Source organism: Tachysurus vachellii, chromosome 4 (assembly GCF_030014155.1).
Source record: "Tachysurus vachellii isolate PV-2020 chromosome 4, HZAU_Pvac_v1, whole genome shotgun sequence".
Taxonomy (NCBI): domain Eukaryota; kingdom Metazoa; phylum Chordata; class Actinopteri; order Siluriformes; family Bagridae; genus Tachysurus; species Tachysurus vachellii.
In genome coordinates, this window is record NC_083463.1 from 11,572,095 (window position 1) to 11,591,477 (window position 19,383).

The window sequence follows — 19,383 nt, forward strand, 5'->3', positions numbered from 1 at the left end:
ACAACCTTCCGATTGGTAGTCCAGTAACTTAAACACTAGTCTAACACACACACACACACACACACACACACACACACACACACACACACACACACACATTCAGCTCCATATTATTATATATGTTGAATTGTAATAGGTAGAAAAATTATAGTGCGAAAAAAAGTAATTGAAAAAACTTTTCACATTCAAGTGCAAATAAAACAGTGCCACCTTGTGGTAAATTGAAACCAGGGATAGAGTTTAATTAACTTGAATTCTGTTGTTTATCGAACCCAAATCAAGGACTACTTTATAATGTTGTAATGACTTGAAATCTTTTACACGCTTAAATGCTTTTAAATTCTACATTCTTTTAAATGTTGCATTTAAATGTAGTGTTAACTAATATACAGCATACTTGCAAAGTTCTTGAAATAGAGATTTCCATAGCTCCATATCTCCGAGCTAAAGTCCGATGGCATTGCAACTGGACAATTTATTGTTTTCATTTGCTAAAAACATACATTTCCTTAATCATTGAAAAGCCTGATTTTGAGCAGAGCCAAAGATAAAAAACAAAACAAAAAAGACAGGTTATTTTTAATTATTTTATTATTAAAATATTCACCTACAAAACACACCTATAAACACTATTTACAGGATAGCTAGCAGAGAAGTTGGATTTATACAAAAACAGAGACATGTGAGATGCTTCCATTAATTGTTTGTGCTTTTGTTAAGTGGACGAGGCAAAAAGATTTTGAAGAGTACCAGATCTAATAAGTTGTCGCTGCCAAAGGGAGATGCAATGGGGCCAGGGTTTAAAGAAAAATTCCCTGAGGGTCTACACAGCCATGTAGTGTCTACATTACTAATCCATTCCAGTTGAGGTATGCTATTGATACAGGGTAACTCCCAGGATGTATAGTACAAGGTGATCTACAGAAACAGAGGTCGAAAAAACTTGGCCATAAAACTGTCTGTGTAAGCATTTCACGATTTCATTTTTTGTATGAAGACGAGGGGTCTGTGCTTCACCAAGTTACTACAGTTTCCTGAAAAAAAACAACAACAACCAAATATTAAATATTAATTACGTAATTCAGCAGTCAAATTTCTGTTAAGGATAAGCATTAGATTACATAAATTGCATGACAAAAGAAAAGGACCAGTCACCTCTATTGCTGTCTTTGTGTTCTGCGGTCTAAAAGAAAGCAAGAATAAAGAAAAAAGGTTATAGTTGCTATCAAGTACATTTTACACAAAGTGTCTAAATCATTATCTTATACTGTACACAATCCTAACATATTAAGAAGTTAATTTTTTTTTAAATTTTTTCTACTTTTGCCATTCATATCTCATGGGCATTCACTTTTTTACAAGCTCTGACATTCTTAATATTTGATTTGTATTATAGCAAAGGCAGCATTGTTCTTTTGTCAGCTTTTTAGGGCCTGAGCACCGAATGGTGCGAAGCCCTATTGTTTTTCCTCGGGAGTATTATTTATTTTTAGGGCCTGAGCACCGAATGGTGCGAAGCCCTATTGTTTTTCCTCGGGAGTATTATTTTTTTTTTTTTTATTTTTATTTTTTTTTTTTTTTTTTCCCACACATTGGCCAATTGGGGTCCCTTAACATGCTCGAAAACTCTTGAAATTTGGCACACACGTCAGAGTCGCGCGACACTAGGATTGGACAAAGGTTGGAATACGGGCGTGGCAGGGGGGCTCTGTAGCGCCCCCTGTAATGCAAAAACAAACATTGGTGCACAGATCGGGCAATTATGTACGCACATGTACGAGAGTTGGTACGCATATAGATCTCATCGACCCGAACAACTTTCGCGCTCTAAACTATGAGCTCCGCCCAACAGGAAGTCGGCCATTTTGGATTGTTTTATAAGTGCATGCGGTGAACTTTTAAATACTCCTCCTAGGGAATTCATGCGATTGACATCAAACGTTGTGAACATGATGCCAAGACATTGCACTTGCTAAATTGCGAAGGGATTTTTGATATCTCGAACGGTGCTGCCATGGCGAGGCGACAAAGTTATGGCGAATTCAGAGAAACAGGAAGTGTCTAATATCTAAAGCAAAAAATGTCTTATTGGGATGACACGCGGTGTGTATGTTCGGCCAAGGATTCCGATCGCATCGATGTGCTTATTGTGAATCTCGGACATAGCGCCACCAACAGGCGCCAGGAAGTGTGTCAGTCACAAAGGTGGATTTTTTGTCAGCTTCATGCAGTAAACTTTTAAATACTCCTCCTAGGGGATTCATGCAATTGAGACCAGACTTGGCCAACATGGTGCAGAGATATTGCAGATGCGAAATTGCGAACGGATTTTTGATATCTCAAACACTGTTCTCATGGTAACGTGTCAAACTTTACTTTCTTTTTCAGGCATATTTAAGTCTTTTGGCGTGCTTAGATTAACTTGAAATTTGACACATACATCACATTTGTCGGCTGTTAAGTGTGGACAAAAAGGTCAGACAAAGGTGTGTCTCTTAAGTGGCTCACTAGCGCCCCCGTTTGTCTAAAATGTGGGGTTTCATTTACCTACAGTCCCCAAATGGGTCAGTAACAACATAAAATAGTCCACTGATATTTACCCACTTGATGCACTTGCCCACCGTGCATTGTTTTCTGGAAGGCACCGTATAGCGATGAACAAACGTGCGAAGGCCCGTCATCGCTGCTTGCAGCTATATTTTTTTATTTTTTTTATTTTTTTATTTTTTTTTTTTTTTTATTTTTTCCCACACATTGGCCAATTGGGGTCCCTTAACATGCTCGAAAACTCTTGAAATTTGGCACACACGTCAGAGTCGCGCGACACTAGGATTGGACAAAGGTTGGAATACGGGCGTGGCAGGGGGGCTCTGTAGCGCCCCCTGTAATGCAAAAACAAACATTGGTGCACAGATCGGGCAATTATGTACGCACATGTACGAGAGTTGGTACGCATATAGATCTCATCGACCCGAACAACTTTCGCGCTCTAAACTATGAGCTCCGCCCAACAGGAAGTCGGCCATTTTGGATTGTTTTATAAGTGCATGCGGTGAACTTTTAAATACTCCTCCTAGGGAATTCATGCGATTGACATCAAACGTTGTGAACATGATGCCGAGACATTGCACTTGCTAAATTGCGAAGGGATTTTTGATATCTCGAACGGTGCTGCCATGGCGAGGCGACAAAGTTATGGCGAATTCAGAGAAACAGGAAGTGTCTAATATCTAAAGCAAAAAATGTCTTATTGGGATGACACGCGGTGTGTATGTTCGGCCAAGGATTCCGATCGCATCGATGTGCTTATTGTGAATCTCGGACATAGCGCCACCAACAGGCGCCAGGAAGTGTGTCAGTCACAACAGTTGCATGTGGTGAACTTTTAAATACTCCTCCTAGGGAATTCATGCGATTGACACCAAAAGTGGTGAACATGATGCCAAGACATTGCACTTGCTAAATTGCGAAGGGATTTTTGATATCTCGAACGGTGCTGCCATGGCGAGGCGACAAAGTTATGGCGAATTCAGAGAAACAGAAAGTGTCTAATATCTAAAGCAAAAAATGTCTTATTGGGAAGACACGCGGTGTTTATGTTCGGCCAAGGATTCCGATCGCATCGATATGCCTGTTGTGAATCTCGGACATAGCGCCACCAACAGGCACCAGGAAGTGTGTCAGTCACAAAGGTGGATTTTTTCACAGTTGCATGCAATGGACTTTTATATACTCCTCCTAGGGAATTCATGCGATTGACATCAAACGTGGTGAACATGATGCCGAGACATTGCACTTGCTAAATTGCGAAGGGATTTTTGATATCTCGAACGGTGCTGCCATGGCGAGGCGACAAAGTTATGGCGAATTCAGAGAAACAGAAAGCGTCTAATATCTAAAGCAAAAAATGTCTTATTGTGATGACACGCGGTGTGTATGTTCGGCCAAGGATTCCGATCGCATCTATGTGCTTATTGTGAGTCCCAGGTATAGCGCCACCAACAGGCCCCAGGAAGTGTGTCAGTCACAAAGGTGGATTTTTTGTCAGCTTCATGCGGTAAACTTTTAAATACTCCTCCTAGGGGATTCATGCAATTGAGACCAGACTTGGCCACCATGACGCAGAGATATTGCAGATGCGAAATTGCGAACGGATTTTTGATATCTCAAACACTGTTGCCATGGCATCGTGTCAAAGTTTACTTTTATTTCAGGCATATTTAAGGCTTTTGGCGTGCTTGTATTAACTTGAAATTTGACACATACATCACATTTGTCGGCTGTTAAGTGTGGACAAAAAGGTCAGACAAAGGTGTGTCTCTTAAGTGGCTCACTAGCGCCCCCATTTCTCTATAATGTGGGGCTTCATTTACCTACAGTCCCCAAATGGGTCAGTAACAACATAAAATAGTCCACTGATATTTACCCACTTGATGCACTTGCCCACCGTGCATTGTTTTCTGGAAGGCAGCGTATAGCGATGAACAAATGTGCGAAGGCCCGTCATCGCTGCTTGCAGCTATATTATGGTTTGATTTTGCAAATTCTTCTACCACTATTACTCCGACTGCATCAACAAAGAAAGTTGTTAGAGATGTGAGACATGCTAGTTGTGATTTTGTGACTAGGTGTTGAGAACTATAGATCTTAGCCCAGTGTAGTTGGTGATTGACCAGTTAGACAAGGGAGTTCTTCACTGGGAGGTAAATCGGCTCACTTTTGTCAAGGTTAGGTTTGAGACATCAATCGGTAAGAGCTGTCGAAAAAGCTGTCTGAAAACCTGAGACTTAAGAGGTGAATGAAGGAATAATAGAATAATGTTCTGTGCCATCAGCATAGCAGTGTTAGGAGAAGTCAAATGATTTAGTATTGAACTCTGCACCACTCTAATAATAAGGCTGTGTGGTGATGAAACTGTACCTAGCATTGCTTCTGTAGGTATGATGATGTAGGACAGATGATGCTGATCTGATTGTTCACAGTGTCAAAAACAGCAGACAGGTTGATTATGATGATGAGCACAGAACATAAAGAGTTCTTTGTGGCTTTGAGGAAAGGCTTGGTGACTGCAAAGAGGGCTGTTTCTGCAAATTAGCTTTGTGACCAGACTGGCTGGCCTCCAGGAGGTCATTATTTGGAAATGTGAAGACAGCTGTGTGAAAACATCATATCTAGGGTCTTGGATAGGAACGGATATAAGGAAACAGGTCTGTAGTTAACAGTAGTGGTGCCAAATGTGGGATTCCTAAGCAGATGTTTCACATAAACAGACTGGAATGTGGAAGGAACTCAACCGCTATTTAGAGAAATTGATCGTAGTGATCACATACGGTATGTGGTTTCTGGACATTGTATGGAGAAGCGTGGATGGTACTGGTCTGGTGCAAACAGGTTGTTGGATGATTTGTGGTTCTTTTATGAACAACTTAAAAGTGTCAGAGCTTGGAGCAAAATTGTTAATTCAGCTGTGCTAGAATTAACCTGTAAGAACAAAGGAAGTCTGAATCTGAGAGAATCAAAAGTGCCTCATGAAGTCATCAGCAGTATAGCGGTCTATAGAAGGAAAAAAGAGAAGATAGAGAAGGATTTATGTTCATCAGAAATACATGTGTGGACTTCAGAGTGATAGAAGGCAGTATTGGTGGTGGCAACAGATGAGGAAAAGAAGACAAGCACCTCCCAATACTTATGTGACAAGTCAGATTTACTCCATTTCCTCTCAGCAGTGGTATCAGCCAGAAGATCTGAAAATGAAAACATTAGTGGAGGGACATAAGCCCTGTATGGGAAAATGAAAATATGGACAGGATTTTATTGTTTCTTCAATAAAAAGGAGGGAAGTGGAGATTTGAACAAAGAATTTGTCAAATACATGAAGAGAAGTTATCGCCTGCTTTGGTGTTATGTTGCCTGCTTTGGTGTTGACTGTAAATAGCTCAGACCAAAGAATCAGATTTGGACATGATATCTATGGACATGATGCTGATTTGGACATAAAAGTCTAAAGCAGGACAAGGGGGGAAATTAAGAGAGAAGAGAATCAAGCTCATCTGTCAAGTGGCCAGAAAGACAATGATGTGAAAATTACAAAAAGTAACGTCATGAAATTCAAATCATAGTAGTATATCGTCTTCAAAGATTTGAATTTCAGAAAGACATAAAAAGATGGAAAGGAAAGACTTTGGAGATGCAGCAAATACTCTGGTTTGGTCTAGGTCTTTGTGAGTGCCAAGGGGTGAAGGGAAAGACTAGCAACATGGGCTAGTCAGTTTTGTGCACAGCTAACTGGCTTGATTAGAGACTTCCAGTATCAAGGGGCTCCACAGCTTCAGATCTGGATGCATAAGATCAGTGTGTGTAGAGCATAAACTGTAATGAGCAGAAGTGAGGATGGAAGTCCTTACATGTTTAAGAGATATGAACAAACCAACAGAGTGATACTGTTCTTTCTCAGTAACCTCCTGCAGATAGACTCCTGTGTGTGAGATTCTTCTCTCACCGGTAAACTCTTTCATCTTTAAGCAACCAAGTCTTATCCCATAGGTAGATGCCCTTTCCTGACAATGAAATACTCAACAAAAAGTTAACAAGCTCGAGGAGCCACCAGCTAGGAAAGTATAGTTTTCTTAACAACTGCTCAGCTATGGAGGTAAGACTCGAATTTCCTGACTGCTTTATGGAAGAAAATATGATGACTGTGTGTGCATAGTTTTCTCTACCTCTCCAGTAAAACCCTATATGATTTAATTACCTCTCTCACCAAATGGACACTTGCAAGCTTCACCCAACCCCCATCTCCTCACATCCAGAGCACCCACTTACATTATCACATTTCCCCATAGGCATTAGCATCTTAAAAAAGCCATAACTCATTCCATCCTAAATAACTACAGATCAGTCTCCCTTTCTCCAGTTCCTTAAACCAATCCAGTACCACCAGTACACTTTGCCTCATTGGCTGTTATAGATAGATTTTGAGTACTGTCTATTTTTCGGCTCATTTACTGGTGGATCTAGCAACATTTGGTATATTTAAGGACCGGATTCACCTCTTACCAAAACATGGGAAATACACTCAAGTTGTTTGAGTCCTACATCTCAATGTGGCTATACCTTATTCTACAAAAATAATAATAATAGAAAAATAATAAAAGGATATGTGGATTCTCAAATAATTCTGCAGGACCACTGAATTGTCCATGAGCTTCATGGATTTCAACTTCAATTTGGCATTTCATCCTTCTTAGAATGTCGTAGTGTCACCTCACATTCACTTTACTATCAAGCTCCCCAACTGCTCCCCGGGTGCCGCAGCATAAAAATGGCTGCCCACTGCTCCGGGTGTGTGTTCACGGTGTGTGTGTGTTCACTGCTGTGTGTGTGCACTTTGGATGGGTTAAACTCAGAGAACAAATTCTGAGTATGGGTCACCATACTTAGCCGTATGTCACGTCACTTTCACTAAAAAGCTCTGCATGAAATAACGGGTTAAAGATTTATGACATACTATATAAATCACATTTCAGTGGTCCTGCAGAATTATTTTGCATAAATCGTGGCACAGTGGTTAAGATATTAGATTAATGATTGGAAGGTTGTGAGTTCAAATCCCAGGACAGCTATTGCAGGGCCCCTGAGCAAGGCCCTTAACCCTCAACTACCCAGTTGTTTAAATGAGATAAATGTAAGCTGCTCTGGATAAGGGTGTCTGCAAAATGGAATACATGTAAATATTTCCATTATTCATAACATTGTAGAAACTTTTACCATGTTCAAGTCTTATAGTCCAAAAAAATATATAAATCCCTGAACATGGTATCCTAAGTCTGTAACCTAGTGAACCGGTGTTAATGTATTCATCGATAGAGACTTAAAAGCACATTTGTATGTCGATCCGGATAAGGGCGTCAAATGCCGTAGATGTAAATGTAATGTAACTATCCTACAGAGTATTATAATGTCCTAATGACATGAAATCAATTATCAGAGCTTACACTGCATCTAAATGCCTCTGGTGCTACCACCACATCATGACACAAAGTCTCAAACCAGTGTGTTCTCATTGGTATCAGGTGCAGTTGTCATAATACCTGTTTAGTTCCTCTTTCCAGAAACAGAACTAAATATTAAAACAAAACACTGACATCTCCTCGACTCTGCACATGAGTGTCTGTATTTGCTTTTTATGTGAGTCTTGTTTTTATTGATTTTTTTATGTTTATTCTCATAGATTTCATAGTTTCTTTATATTTATGCTCTCTTCATTTATATTACTATGTATCAATACACCAAGACTTGGCATTAAAGGTGATTCTGATGAAATATTGTTAGTGTATTATTATTTATCAAGATTTTATCTGTACTTCGGCTGATTTGTAAAAAGCGTGTGTAACATTCCTGAGTATTTGAACATACTCATATATTTGAACAAATTGGTGTTCCTTTTGGCCCAAGCTACTGACTTGCTTCTGTTTTACTGGTGCAAATGGTAGCCTCGCTTACAAATCTTTTGCAGTTGCATTTATAGCATTGAGATGTCCTTATTCACAGATATGCTTTGGAGTGTCTTGCATGGAAGATTGAAGAAGCTTCTAAAGTTTGGATCATGTGCAGTAGGCTTTAAATATGTGTTCTGTCGAAGACATGCAGATCTGGTACAAGAAACATGATAAATGAGATATCACAAGCAACCTGAACATCTCAATAACGAGCTCTGATTATGTGATAGTTTTGGCTGGAGCTATGAAATGTAACAGATATTGGTATTCTGGTTACACGTTAGAATCATAAATCATCTGATTGACAATCTGGCCGAGAGGAATGAATATCTGGCACATCTCTTTATATTTTATCCAGTCCAAGTCATTTTAAGCTTCCCTAGTCTTCAGTCATAAAATGTTACACAAGACAGCAACATAAAGTCCAATTGTTGTAGCTTGTCTGATGGATACTTACTGGGAATTTTCTTACTGAGCACAGGTTCACAGATCTCTCTAAAACAAACATCTTGCTGTACTTTATATGTTCTTTTATATCTGGGAAGCAAAACAGAGAAAAAAAATTACAGAAAAACTTGGATAAAAAGCAGAATACAGTAGATACAAAAGCTGTATGCAAACGTTTGGCCACTCCAGTTATGCTACATGTTTTTAAATAACTCTAGCTATTAAAAATACCATTTTGCTGTGACAGTATTTATATATCTGGGGGGCTTTTGAATACGACAGAGCAATTTTTGTCTCTAAAAAAAACTTAAACTGATTTATGTAAACTTTACACAACAGGCTTACAATTATCCCAGGAACACTGTGTGAGTTGGGAATGTCATACACTCACACACACCCCACGATCAGTGGGTGTGAGATGGGAATTTGTCATGCACACATAACACGTGTGCACGCGTGCGCACACACAGGCAAAGTTTTTCCTGGGAACACTTGGTGTGACGTGGGAATGTGCCATGCATGCACACTTATCTAGTAGCTCATATTTTTAGCTCAGCCAATTCATCTACCAGCATGTTCTTGGGAGATGGGAGGAGGAAAATCCCATGGACACAGGGAGGACATGTGAAACTTCACATAGATCAAAACCAAGGACTCTGGAGCTGTGAGGCCGTGCTGTGCCACTGTGCCTCCTGTGTCATGCTATAGGAATTCTTGCTTTCATGTTCAATCTAAGCTACAGAAGAGAGAAAAAAAAAAAAATCACTTACAGATAATGGCAGACTCCATCCTCCCATACAGGCACGCTCTTTGTTTCAGAATAGAGGCGGGTACATGGATGCTTTACTCGTTGGCAATCTACGGGCAAAAATGTGTGTGTGTGTGTGAGTGTGTGTGTGTGTGTGTGTGTGAGAGAGAGAGAGAGAGAGAGAGAGAGAGAGAGAGAGAGGCATACATGTGTTAATCAAGCAACAATGTGTGGACACAAATCTCTGAAGCTATTTTAGAAACACATTATCAAAGCATAACACTAGATAACAAAGTGCACTAATGTGGTAAGAGAGTTAAGTTAGCAACCCCTCACTTGAAAAATGTCTGAGTGTTTCTTAACAGAGAGAATGAGAGGGTGTGATAAAGATTAACTTGCTGGTTGAACTTACACAGTTCACACTGTCTGCCCTTAAAACTTGTAGCGCATTCACAGCTGAAAGTGTCTCCACTCTGTATGCAGGTCCCCCCATTCTGACATGGCTGAGTCCTGCAGTCATGCTGAGACTCTGCAACACACACACTCATTTTACAACAAACCGTACATGGTTATATCTGTCTGTTCCCTCAGTGCCTCTTAATTTGATACCTTCCAAAAAGAATCTTGATAACATACAAAAAAAAAAACAAAAAAAAAACAATAGACTGTGAAGAATAAAAGATATTTAATAGAAAATTAAATCTTGTGATTATTATATGACTGTAATGATGTGTGCCGTACAGCTTTACCTCGACGGACTGTGATTTTCTGCGTCAGCTGGCAGCAATTACAGTATAGGGTTAAAATATCACTTACAGAGCCAAAGCAGAACCTGAAGAGAGCTGCTGTTACTTTAGATAATACTTATGGTTCTTTGAAAGAAACACCTACCACTTTTCCTCTTCGTTACTTCTTCAGGGATCTCCAGAGCCAGACTGATTTTGTTGGTTGTTTCCTCCATCCTCTCTAATTTAATTGGTTCAGGTTCTGTATAAAATTACAATGCAGAGGAGTTCAAGTTCCCGTATTATTCAGTATTACAATAAAAATATACAGTAGATACTTTCATGGTGGATCAAATTATTCAGCCACTGAGAGCTCTCTCAGGCTAATCTAATAAGAAGGCTATATAGGCAAGTGAGAAATCACTGAAAGTCAGACCTCATCATTTGGTCCTGAGAGTTTTAAGTGAAAGTCAGAACAGTCAAACAACATCCCTCCAGCTCATGTAAAGTCATGTAAAAGCAAATGCTGGTCTTTTTAAAATCATAACTGACTTGTGCGATGGCGAATGACTTTGCGCTGTGAGTTGGTGAATTTGGCTGTTATCCTTCCCCGACCGTCTATCAGCTCTGTGTATCTGTGAGACACCAGAAAGAAAAGTTTCATTTCTATGGCACCAGTTGAAATGTCATGCACTAAAAAAAAAACCATGTCTAAAGATTATGAAAAATGTATTTCATCTTTCCAACATAAAGTATACCTACCTGGGCTGTTCTTCTGAATGTTCCCTGGTTTTATCAGAAGTTTGATGCTGTAGTTTAGTGCGAGTAAGAGATCGCCTGCTAGAGGTTTCTCGACCTCCCTGAGCTCTCTCAGGCTTCCCCTGTGGCTCCTCAAGAGGTACTGCACATGATTAAACTTACATTTATACATTTGGCCAGAGCATTACTGACAACTATTTACATATTCGGAAGAATCAATTCTAATTAAATATACGTGGATTTGATAGCCGTAACGGTCCAACAGTGGTGTATGTAAATGTCAATTTTGGAACACAATGTACAACAGTAGCTGATTCTTGTGACTCACGTGTGGTGAAGGCTAAGTGCTGGGCCTCGCTGTGTATCTGCTCATGGCCTGTGTTGCGCACAGCGATCAGGGCGAGCCGATAGTGCTGCCCAGGGCTCAGTTCTCGGATGGTGTACATGCTCAGAGTTCCATCAGGCAGGTAGCGGCTCCGAGTGGTTAGGCCACGTGTCACGTTTACCACAAAGCCATCAGAGATGCTCCTTGGATGCCGGTCCCATGTGACTCGTGCAGTGCTGGAGCTCACATGGGATAGAGAAAGGTTCTGCGGAGGCAAAGGTTCTGACAGAAAGAAAATAGGATTAGAACTAATTGAAGTTTTTAAACACGGTGGATTTCTATTGATATATGCACTGTGTGTGTTTATTGTGATTTCTTGTACAGACAACAGAGTCTGTGGCAGACTGAGTGGCAAAACTAGACAGAAATTATAAAAACGTACTTGTCCAGAAGTGCAGGGGTCCAGAAGAGTGGCTGGTGGAGGGCAGGTCCTCAGAACGAAGCCCACTCTGTGTCAGCACATCTGCAGTGTACATTTGACCTGGAAGAAGAGAACTGTGACACACACATTAGACTTTTTTGACTCTTCTTTCAGAGTGTAGTGCCTAAATGCTATAAACATGGCCTCAAGTGAGACATCAACTGGTTAAAATAAATGTTTGTAAGTAGTGAATTCTAGTACTGATCAACCATCATAACTTGACATTAACCTAACATTTTGATCTCATGGCTGACCTGAAGCTGTATTCTGTAACAGTGGCATTCAGGACAGCAGTGCGAGAGCCGCCGCCATCTGAAGGCACCAGAGATACCCGCACCAGGTCGACAGCAGCATGCCAGCCCGCCTGCATTAACCACTGCAGCCACACCTGGGAGGAGGAGACGTTCACCACCTGCAGCTGATCCACCTTCCGAGGCCCTTAATCACAAGAGACATGGCAGGTTCCATTCTCATTGACACTGTAAAGGTATCTTTGAAGGTTCTACACAAATAATTGTAAAAAGCTGGGAGTGGAAATACATATACATGGACACTTTCAACCCTCTGGACCTTCCTATCCCAAACAATAAAGATGCCAGTTGCTTCTTTTGGTTGTTTTTTCGGCTCCTTCCTGTTCAGGGTCATCACTGCGGATCATCCCAGTTGCTAATTTTGCTAATATTAACTAATATCCATGCAAGAGTGGTGAAAAGAGCTCTTTGGTTAAAAGTAATACTCTCTCACTCTCTCACTCATTTTCTACCGCTTATCCGAACTACCTCGGGTCACGGGGAGCCTGTGCCTATCTCAGGCATCATCGGGCATCAAGGCAGGATACACCCTGGATAGAGTGCCAACCCATCGCAGGGCACACACACACACACTCATTCACACACTACGGACAATTTTCCAGAGATGCCAATCAACCTACCATGCATGTCTTTGGACCGGGGGAGGAAACCGGAGTACCCGGAGGAAACCCCCGAGGCACGGGGAGAACATGCAAACTCCACACACACAAGGCGGAGGCGGGAATCGAACCCCCAACCCTGGAGGTGTGAGGCGAATGTGCTAACCTAATACTAATTTATATTTTATTATTTTTTTATGTGAATAAATGTTCGTACGGTGGCCGAGAAGTGCAAAACACATTAACAAATCCGAAAACACATTAACAAATCCGAAAACATATTAACAAATCCGAAAACAAATTAACAAATCCCAAAACAAATGAACAAATCCCAAAACAAATTAACACATCCCAAAACACATTAACAAATCCGAAAACACAATGACAAGTCAGACAACCCAGAAACGGTAGTGTATCGTTTTTGAATGGAAACTTACCGATCATTGGACAAGACACCTGTCACTCAAGATATACAGGTATGGAATCTTATGTGTAATGTGTAATCCACAGTAATCCACAGTAATCCATTCCATTCATTCATTCCAACTTTTCCCTGCGGCAGACTGTTGAACTTTATGTATACCTTGAGTGAAAGGTGTCTTGTCCAATCACAAACTATACCAACCGCTTCCGGGTTGTCTGAAATGTCGTTGTGTTTTCTGATTTGTTAATGTGTTTTCTGATTTGTTAATGTGTTTTCAGATTTGTTAATGTGTTTTCTGATTTGTTAATGTGTTTTCTGATTTGTTAATGTGTTTTCAGATTTGTTAATTTGTTTTGCACTTCCCGGCCACCGTATGTTCGGATAAGCGGTAGAAAATGAGTGTGAGTGAGTGAGTGAATAAATGTAGTGTGTGTCTATGTAAGAAATGAGTTATTTAATAGCCATATGCATTATTTTTCCTCACAGTTGTGGTCAACATTTGGTCAATTTCCAGTCACAAGCCAGAGCTTTACTGTAGCAGGTCAACTACTAACCAGGATGTTGTGACACAGTCTGAATTTGATCTATGAGCAATAAGGTAAACGCTTAAGTTAACCCTTTTTACCAGTACACTGGTGTTTTCTTCTGACAATCAAGTAAACACAAATGAAATATTTTATAACCATAAGTCTAATATAAAATTAGTCAGGACACTAACTGGCTTTCAGTTTGAGACATTTTTACCTGTTTGGTTGAATAACGGCTTAACATTTTAGATGCTTATAATCAAGCACTAAAAAAAATGCTTTTTTAATATCATCATTTCCTTTAAAGATATATATTTTTTTGTAACTTTTCTACGAATACGTTGCCTCTAGGTGGCTAGATAAAAAAAGAAAAACATAAAACTCTGAGTGTCTTTTTTCTTATGAGCCACTAACCACCACTACATACAATGAACCTCAATGATGAACATAAATACACCAAACTGGCAGAAATTAAGTTTGAAAAATAGTTATTCAAATGTTGCATTTAAAAAAAATATAATTAATAAAAAATTCATGCACTGATCATGCCTTACTGGTGAAGTTTTATGTAGTTTCAACGATAATGCATACAAAACATGCTAGACTAAAAGCTCCCCTTTTGGAGACTCTTCAACCAGTAAAATAAGAATAAATCAGCTATGATTAAAAAAATGGTTCAAAGTATTTTGATTTCTACTCCTGAGGGAAAGTGGTCTCACTTGTGCGTATGAGGGCAATCGCGGGCTGGCTGATGTCGTTGCTGTTGGAATTGCGTTTGATTGAGTAGGTGGAGATGTTGTAAAGCTGTCCTGGACTCAGGCCCTGCAGCACGTAGGTTGAATGCTGCCTTTCCAGAAAGTCTGTTTTTCGTGGGCTGCGTCCAATCGGAGCGTAAGTGATGGCAAAACCACTGATCAGGTTCTGATTAATATCAGCTTCATCCCATCGTAGCTCTACCTCACTATCCTCAACTCTCAGCACGTGCAGACCAGATGGAGGAAGGAGATCTGTGGACATGAAGGATAATCTGTGCTAGTTTAATTATAATTCAGGCTTCAAAATTGTGTTTGATCAGTATTTTTGGGTAATATTTGAGCTTTCGTTTGTGAAAGGGGGAATTAGGACAGGTATTTTCTGAAGATTACATTCAGAAAGCATTCCAGTAATTCTATTCTTCAGAATTTGACAGACATAGTGGACAAAACTTTCAAATCAACTGTAGCTTAATTTATTATTATAAATGTACCAATTTAAAATGTACATTAAATTGTGTGTAAATGATAAGGATCCTGTATCATGAAATCCTCCACACGCTTATACTCGTCCATACCTGAAGTTCCATCTTATTTTATTTTTTTAGTAGTAAGTCAGTACGACTTTTGCGATATGTAAGATACGAATGTGAATATGTTTCATCACATATCTAAACTTGATCAGATCAAAATTAAAATTTATGGGCACACATTAAGCCTCACTAAACACTACTGTTTTAATGTTTTAGTACTGAACCAATGTAATCTGCACTGTTAATATCAGCTCTAACTTTAACATATGAAGTCTAAATTGATTCTGCATTTAATTAAGCATTAATTACACTTAATCACACACTGTACCTCTCTCACAGTCTCGGCCTGTGTGTCCCACCCTGCAGGAGCAGCTGTAATTTCCTCTCCTGTCACTGCGACAGAATCCTCTGTTCCCACACGGCTGTAATACACACGGGTTTTCCACTAGAGGGCGATAAGAGATTTGTCTAACAGTGCTCAGTCACCTTGCATGTCCAGAAGGCTTCAGCAGTGTGACCATAGTACTTGAAAGTGATGTTCAACATACAAGTCTGGCAGCGATCCCCAATATAGCCCTCTTTACACACACACAGATGCCTCCTCCTGTAGCCTCGACACACACCTCCGTTCTGGCAGGGATTGGATTCGCATCCATCCTGCTCTACAGATAAAGCACAGGAATTTAAGTAAGGTCATATCAGTAAAGACACACAGCCTTAACACCATCACAGTTATCAGATGATTCCATGATACATTTGCATATGGGTAAATAAAGTAAAGGTAAAAGATATTTTAATCATCACGACAACCTCTGCGCATGTTTTAGATAAATAACAAAAGATTTATGGAAAAAAAACAGCAATGTTTAGAAAACAGCATTTTTTTTTTACCTGTTCTAGACAATTAACATCACCGTAAGCGCTAAAATGCTTCCAAATTCGTAATAAATGAATCCATTTAACAGCTTGTACTCAAAACATCCTTTTCCATGAGTCATCCATCATATGTTCCCAAAAACATAAAAATTTCAGCTCTGTCCTGCAGAGCTACCTGAACACAGTCACCCACGGGAAATATCTATAATATCCTACAAATCACACGTTCAACAGGAAGATGCATCACCTGAACCTCCTTAAGATCATCTTAAGAAAAAATTAAGTTCTCTTTTCCTTCTTCTTTTCCTTTTTTTCCCTGAGTGATGTTCACTAATGTAAATCACGTCAATGTCCTCTTTCTATTATTATGCACGTTTCTTACACACATTTTGTGTATTTGCTTATTTTTATGTTCATTGCTGGTACTCGTTTAAGAGCAAAATGTAGCCACTGTAGGCAAAGCATACCATGAGATAAGAAATGAATGATTACTACAAAACACATGACTCATTATGAAATGCATTTCTATATCCTTTATAAAGCTTAGAAATTATATATCGTTTTTATTCCACGTTTTTATCTCTAATTTAAAGGAGATCAAAAATCTTGATCGTTGAATTTATGTACAATTCCTCTTTCTTTTTTTTTTTGCATTGTCTTAAACAATAAACAAATTTCTTTTATGGCTGAAGGAAAAAAAAATCTCTTAACGGTGCATTCACAGCAAACTACATTTTTTCATTCTTTTTATTTTTGCATTTTTTCATTCTAACAAAAGTTTTCTTGGTTTTATTATACAGCATATATTAATTCATACATACTGTATATATTAAGTCAAAGCCTCACTTGCGTAAATGTACTAGCTTGAATCATTAATCAGCTGGCAAAGACTGATTGTGATATATATATGTTATTCAAAGATATATATGTTTTAAAATGTATATCCTGAATTTATATATTTCTGTAAAGCCAAGTTAAGTAAGAACTACATTTTATACCATGCACAAGACTGCTGATTGTAGCTTCCTCCACTGTCCTACAAGCTTAGCAATTAACTTAAGCGGTTAAAGCTCTGGGTTGTTGATCAGGGGATTATTGTTCTGGCCCCAGCATTGTCAAGCTTCCACTGTTGGGCCCTTGAGCAAGACCCTTAACCCTCTCTATTCCAAGGGGCTCTGTATCATGGCTGACCCTGAAGTCTGACCCCAACCTCCAAAAAAGTTGGGATAGGTGAAGAAAGAATCTCACTGTGCTGTAATGTAAATGTGACAAAAATAGAGTAAAAGGGTATTCTATTTCTCTTTACACAAGAACTAACTTGTGTAACTTCTCAATCGGTAATTAGATGATGAAGTAAACCAGACATTAGGGAAACAAATTAATCATCAGTAAATCAACTCCACAGACTTCCAAGCCCTTCGATCCATTACTGTTTTAACATGCCGTTGTCAACTTTGTGTCTCACCATTTTGCTTTACAGACAGGCCTGGTTGTTAGGTTGGATGCAAGTCTGGCCAGGTACAACAAAACTTTGTAACACTATTATCCCCTTGTTCCATTCCTTTTGGATTAATGTCATTATGTATAGCTCACAATGTCTGTTACTGATAACCGTTTTCTGATTGTGCTTGGATAGATTGATAGAGAGAGAGAGAGAGAGAGAGAGAGAGAGAGAGAGAGAGAGAGAGAGAGAGAAAACAAAAAACAGCTGTGATAACAGTCGCTAAGCATGAAAAGATATCCAGGGATAATATACATTTGAGCTTATAATCATTGGGGACTGTGTAAAATTTTAATGATGTTATGTCATACCAGGCTAATGCGGTAACTAGCTAGCTGGCTAACATTTTCACGTGTTTTTTCTTGTGATGCAGCCAAGGTTTTATTTTTTTCTTTCTTTCTTTCGTTCTTTCTTTCTATCAAATCAATCCATCTTTAATGGAAATCACAAGTTCACTTTAAAAGCCATTCCATTGCTTTATCAGATGGTAGCCATGCTCTTGAAAAACCCTGAGAAAGGACGAATTTCACATAAAAATTTGTGATCCGATGCTATTTTTTTTAACAACAACTATCATTTGCTGAATTTAAAATAATTTAATGTAGGATCTATATAAGGCATCTATTTATGACCTGATTTGACTCCACTTCTGAAAAATCCACTTCTCACTACACTAGTGATACAGAGAGTCACCAAGTGAATGTTGAAAAAAGTATTAGAACACAGATCAGGACTTGAGTCTGCTACTGCCGCTATATAAATAAACTCTAACACATAGCAGATGTCATCCACTATCTCATCAAATTACCAATAAATTGAGAATGGATGTAGTCACCTGTCTGACAGCGTTGGCCAGTAAATCCAGATTCACACTCACACAGGAAGGAGGCCACTCGGTCTCGACACGTGCCTCCGTTCATACATGGCTGAGACAAGCACTCGTTTATTTCTGAGAAGTAAAACAGAAAGTCGTTGACTTACAAACCACTCGAAGATGAGCCGTAAAGAGTTGCTATAACGAGTCACTATATTCTTTCAAATGGATTTTGGGTGTTTTTTTTTTATAGAAAGACGAGTCTTATAAATGTTAATAGAGTTTTTTTTTGTTTTAGAAAAACTATTCATCCCAGAAAAAGGAAAGCCATAATAAACACACATCTCATGGCAAGCAGAAATTTTATACTGAAGGAATTTTGATAAAAACACAGAGTGTACTAAATCAGGGATTTTGTGACAAGTTCTGACTTATTCTTATAGCAACTGAGAAAGAAAATTGTATATCGACAAATCAAAGTCACCATCTGGCTGCTCCGTCATCTCACTGGTTGAATAAAAGAACCTGTTTTTGTATTTACAGTGGTGACAATGATGTATTGTCCACATTTCTGGAATGATTTCGCTAGAATGTCTCTAGTTTATGACCTGTAGAGAGACCACAGATTGGTATGCATGTGTGTGTCTGTGTGTGTGCGTGTTTGGGTGTACAGTACAAAATTCTACACCATGCTTCGAAATGCCACAACATGAACTTAAATATTAATGCATGTATGTAGCACCTAAGTTACAACTCTGAAAAGGTTATGTTTGTAGTTAGTGCTGAACAACTTGTATTTGTGTTACTTGGTCAGAAGGCTTTCCACTTGATGTCCCAGAGCTGGCGTTTTTGGCAAATGTTAAATGTCAGGGTTTTAGGCAGGTTTCCCATGAGTCTCACGGCAAAGAGGCACTTTTGTGTTTGTGTATGTATCCCCCTTCACATTGCGGAACCCATGGCAATGAGTGCCATGTGCTTGTGTGTGTTTTTGTTTCTGTTCCTGTCTCCACCCCTGCTCTGTCATTTGTTTATTTCTTGATTGTGTCTAGCTGTGCTATATCAC

The 19,383-nt window shown here is 39.2% G+C and overlaps 1 protein-coding gene across 2 annotated transcripts in view; it reads right to left on the bottom strand.

Moving 5' to 3' along the window:
- Positions 1 to 573: 573 nt before the first annotated feature.
- The window catches only part of sned1 (sushi, nidogen and EGF-like domains 1), a 45,022-nt gene continuing 26,212 nt past the window's right edge, over positions 574 to 19,383 (bottom strand). For both annotated transcript variants that reach the window (XM_060867757.1, XM_060867758.1), the window contains 15 exons: positions 18,342 to 18,455; positions 15,678 to 15,791; positions 15,458 to 15,574; positions 14,564 to 14,851; positions 12,238 to 12,421; positions 11,945 to 12,057; positions 11,506 to 11,784; positions 11,181 to 11,319; positions 10,971 to 11,053; positions 10,585 to 10,680; positions 10,106 to 10,222; positions 9,716 to 9,803; positions 8,956 to 9,035; positions 1,156 to 1,183; positions 574 to 1,034 (listed from right to left, as the gene is read on the bottom strand). In XM_060867757.1, the coding sequence (XP_060723740.1) occupies positions 1,158 to 1,183; positions 8,956 to 9,035; positions 9,716 to 9,803; positions 10,106 to 10,222; positions 10,585 to 10,680; positions 10,971 to 11,053; positions 11,181 to 11,319; positions 11,506 to 11,784; positions 11,945 to 12,057; positions 12,238 to 12,421; positions 14,564 to 14,851; positions 15,458 to 15,574; positions 15,678 to 15,791; positions 18,342 to 18,455 (1,838 nt within the window). In that variant the 3' untranslated portion in view covers positions 574 to 1,034; positions 1,156 to 1,157. The remainder of the gene's footprint in view (positions 1,035 to 1,155; positions 1,184 to 8,955; positions 9,036 to 9,715; positions 9,804 to 10,105; positions 10,223 to 10,584; positions 10,681 to 10,970; positions 11,054 to 11,180; positions 11,320 to 11,505; positions 11,785 to 11,944; positions 12,058 to 12,237; positions 12,422 to 14,563; positions 14,852 to 15,457; positions 15,575 to 15,677; positions 15,792 to 18,341; positions 18,456 to 19,383) is intronic.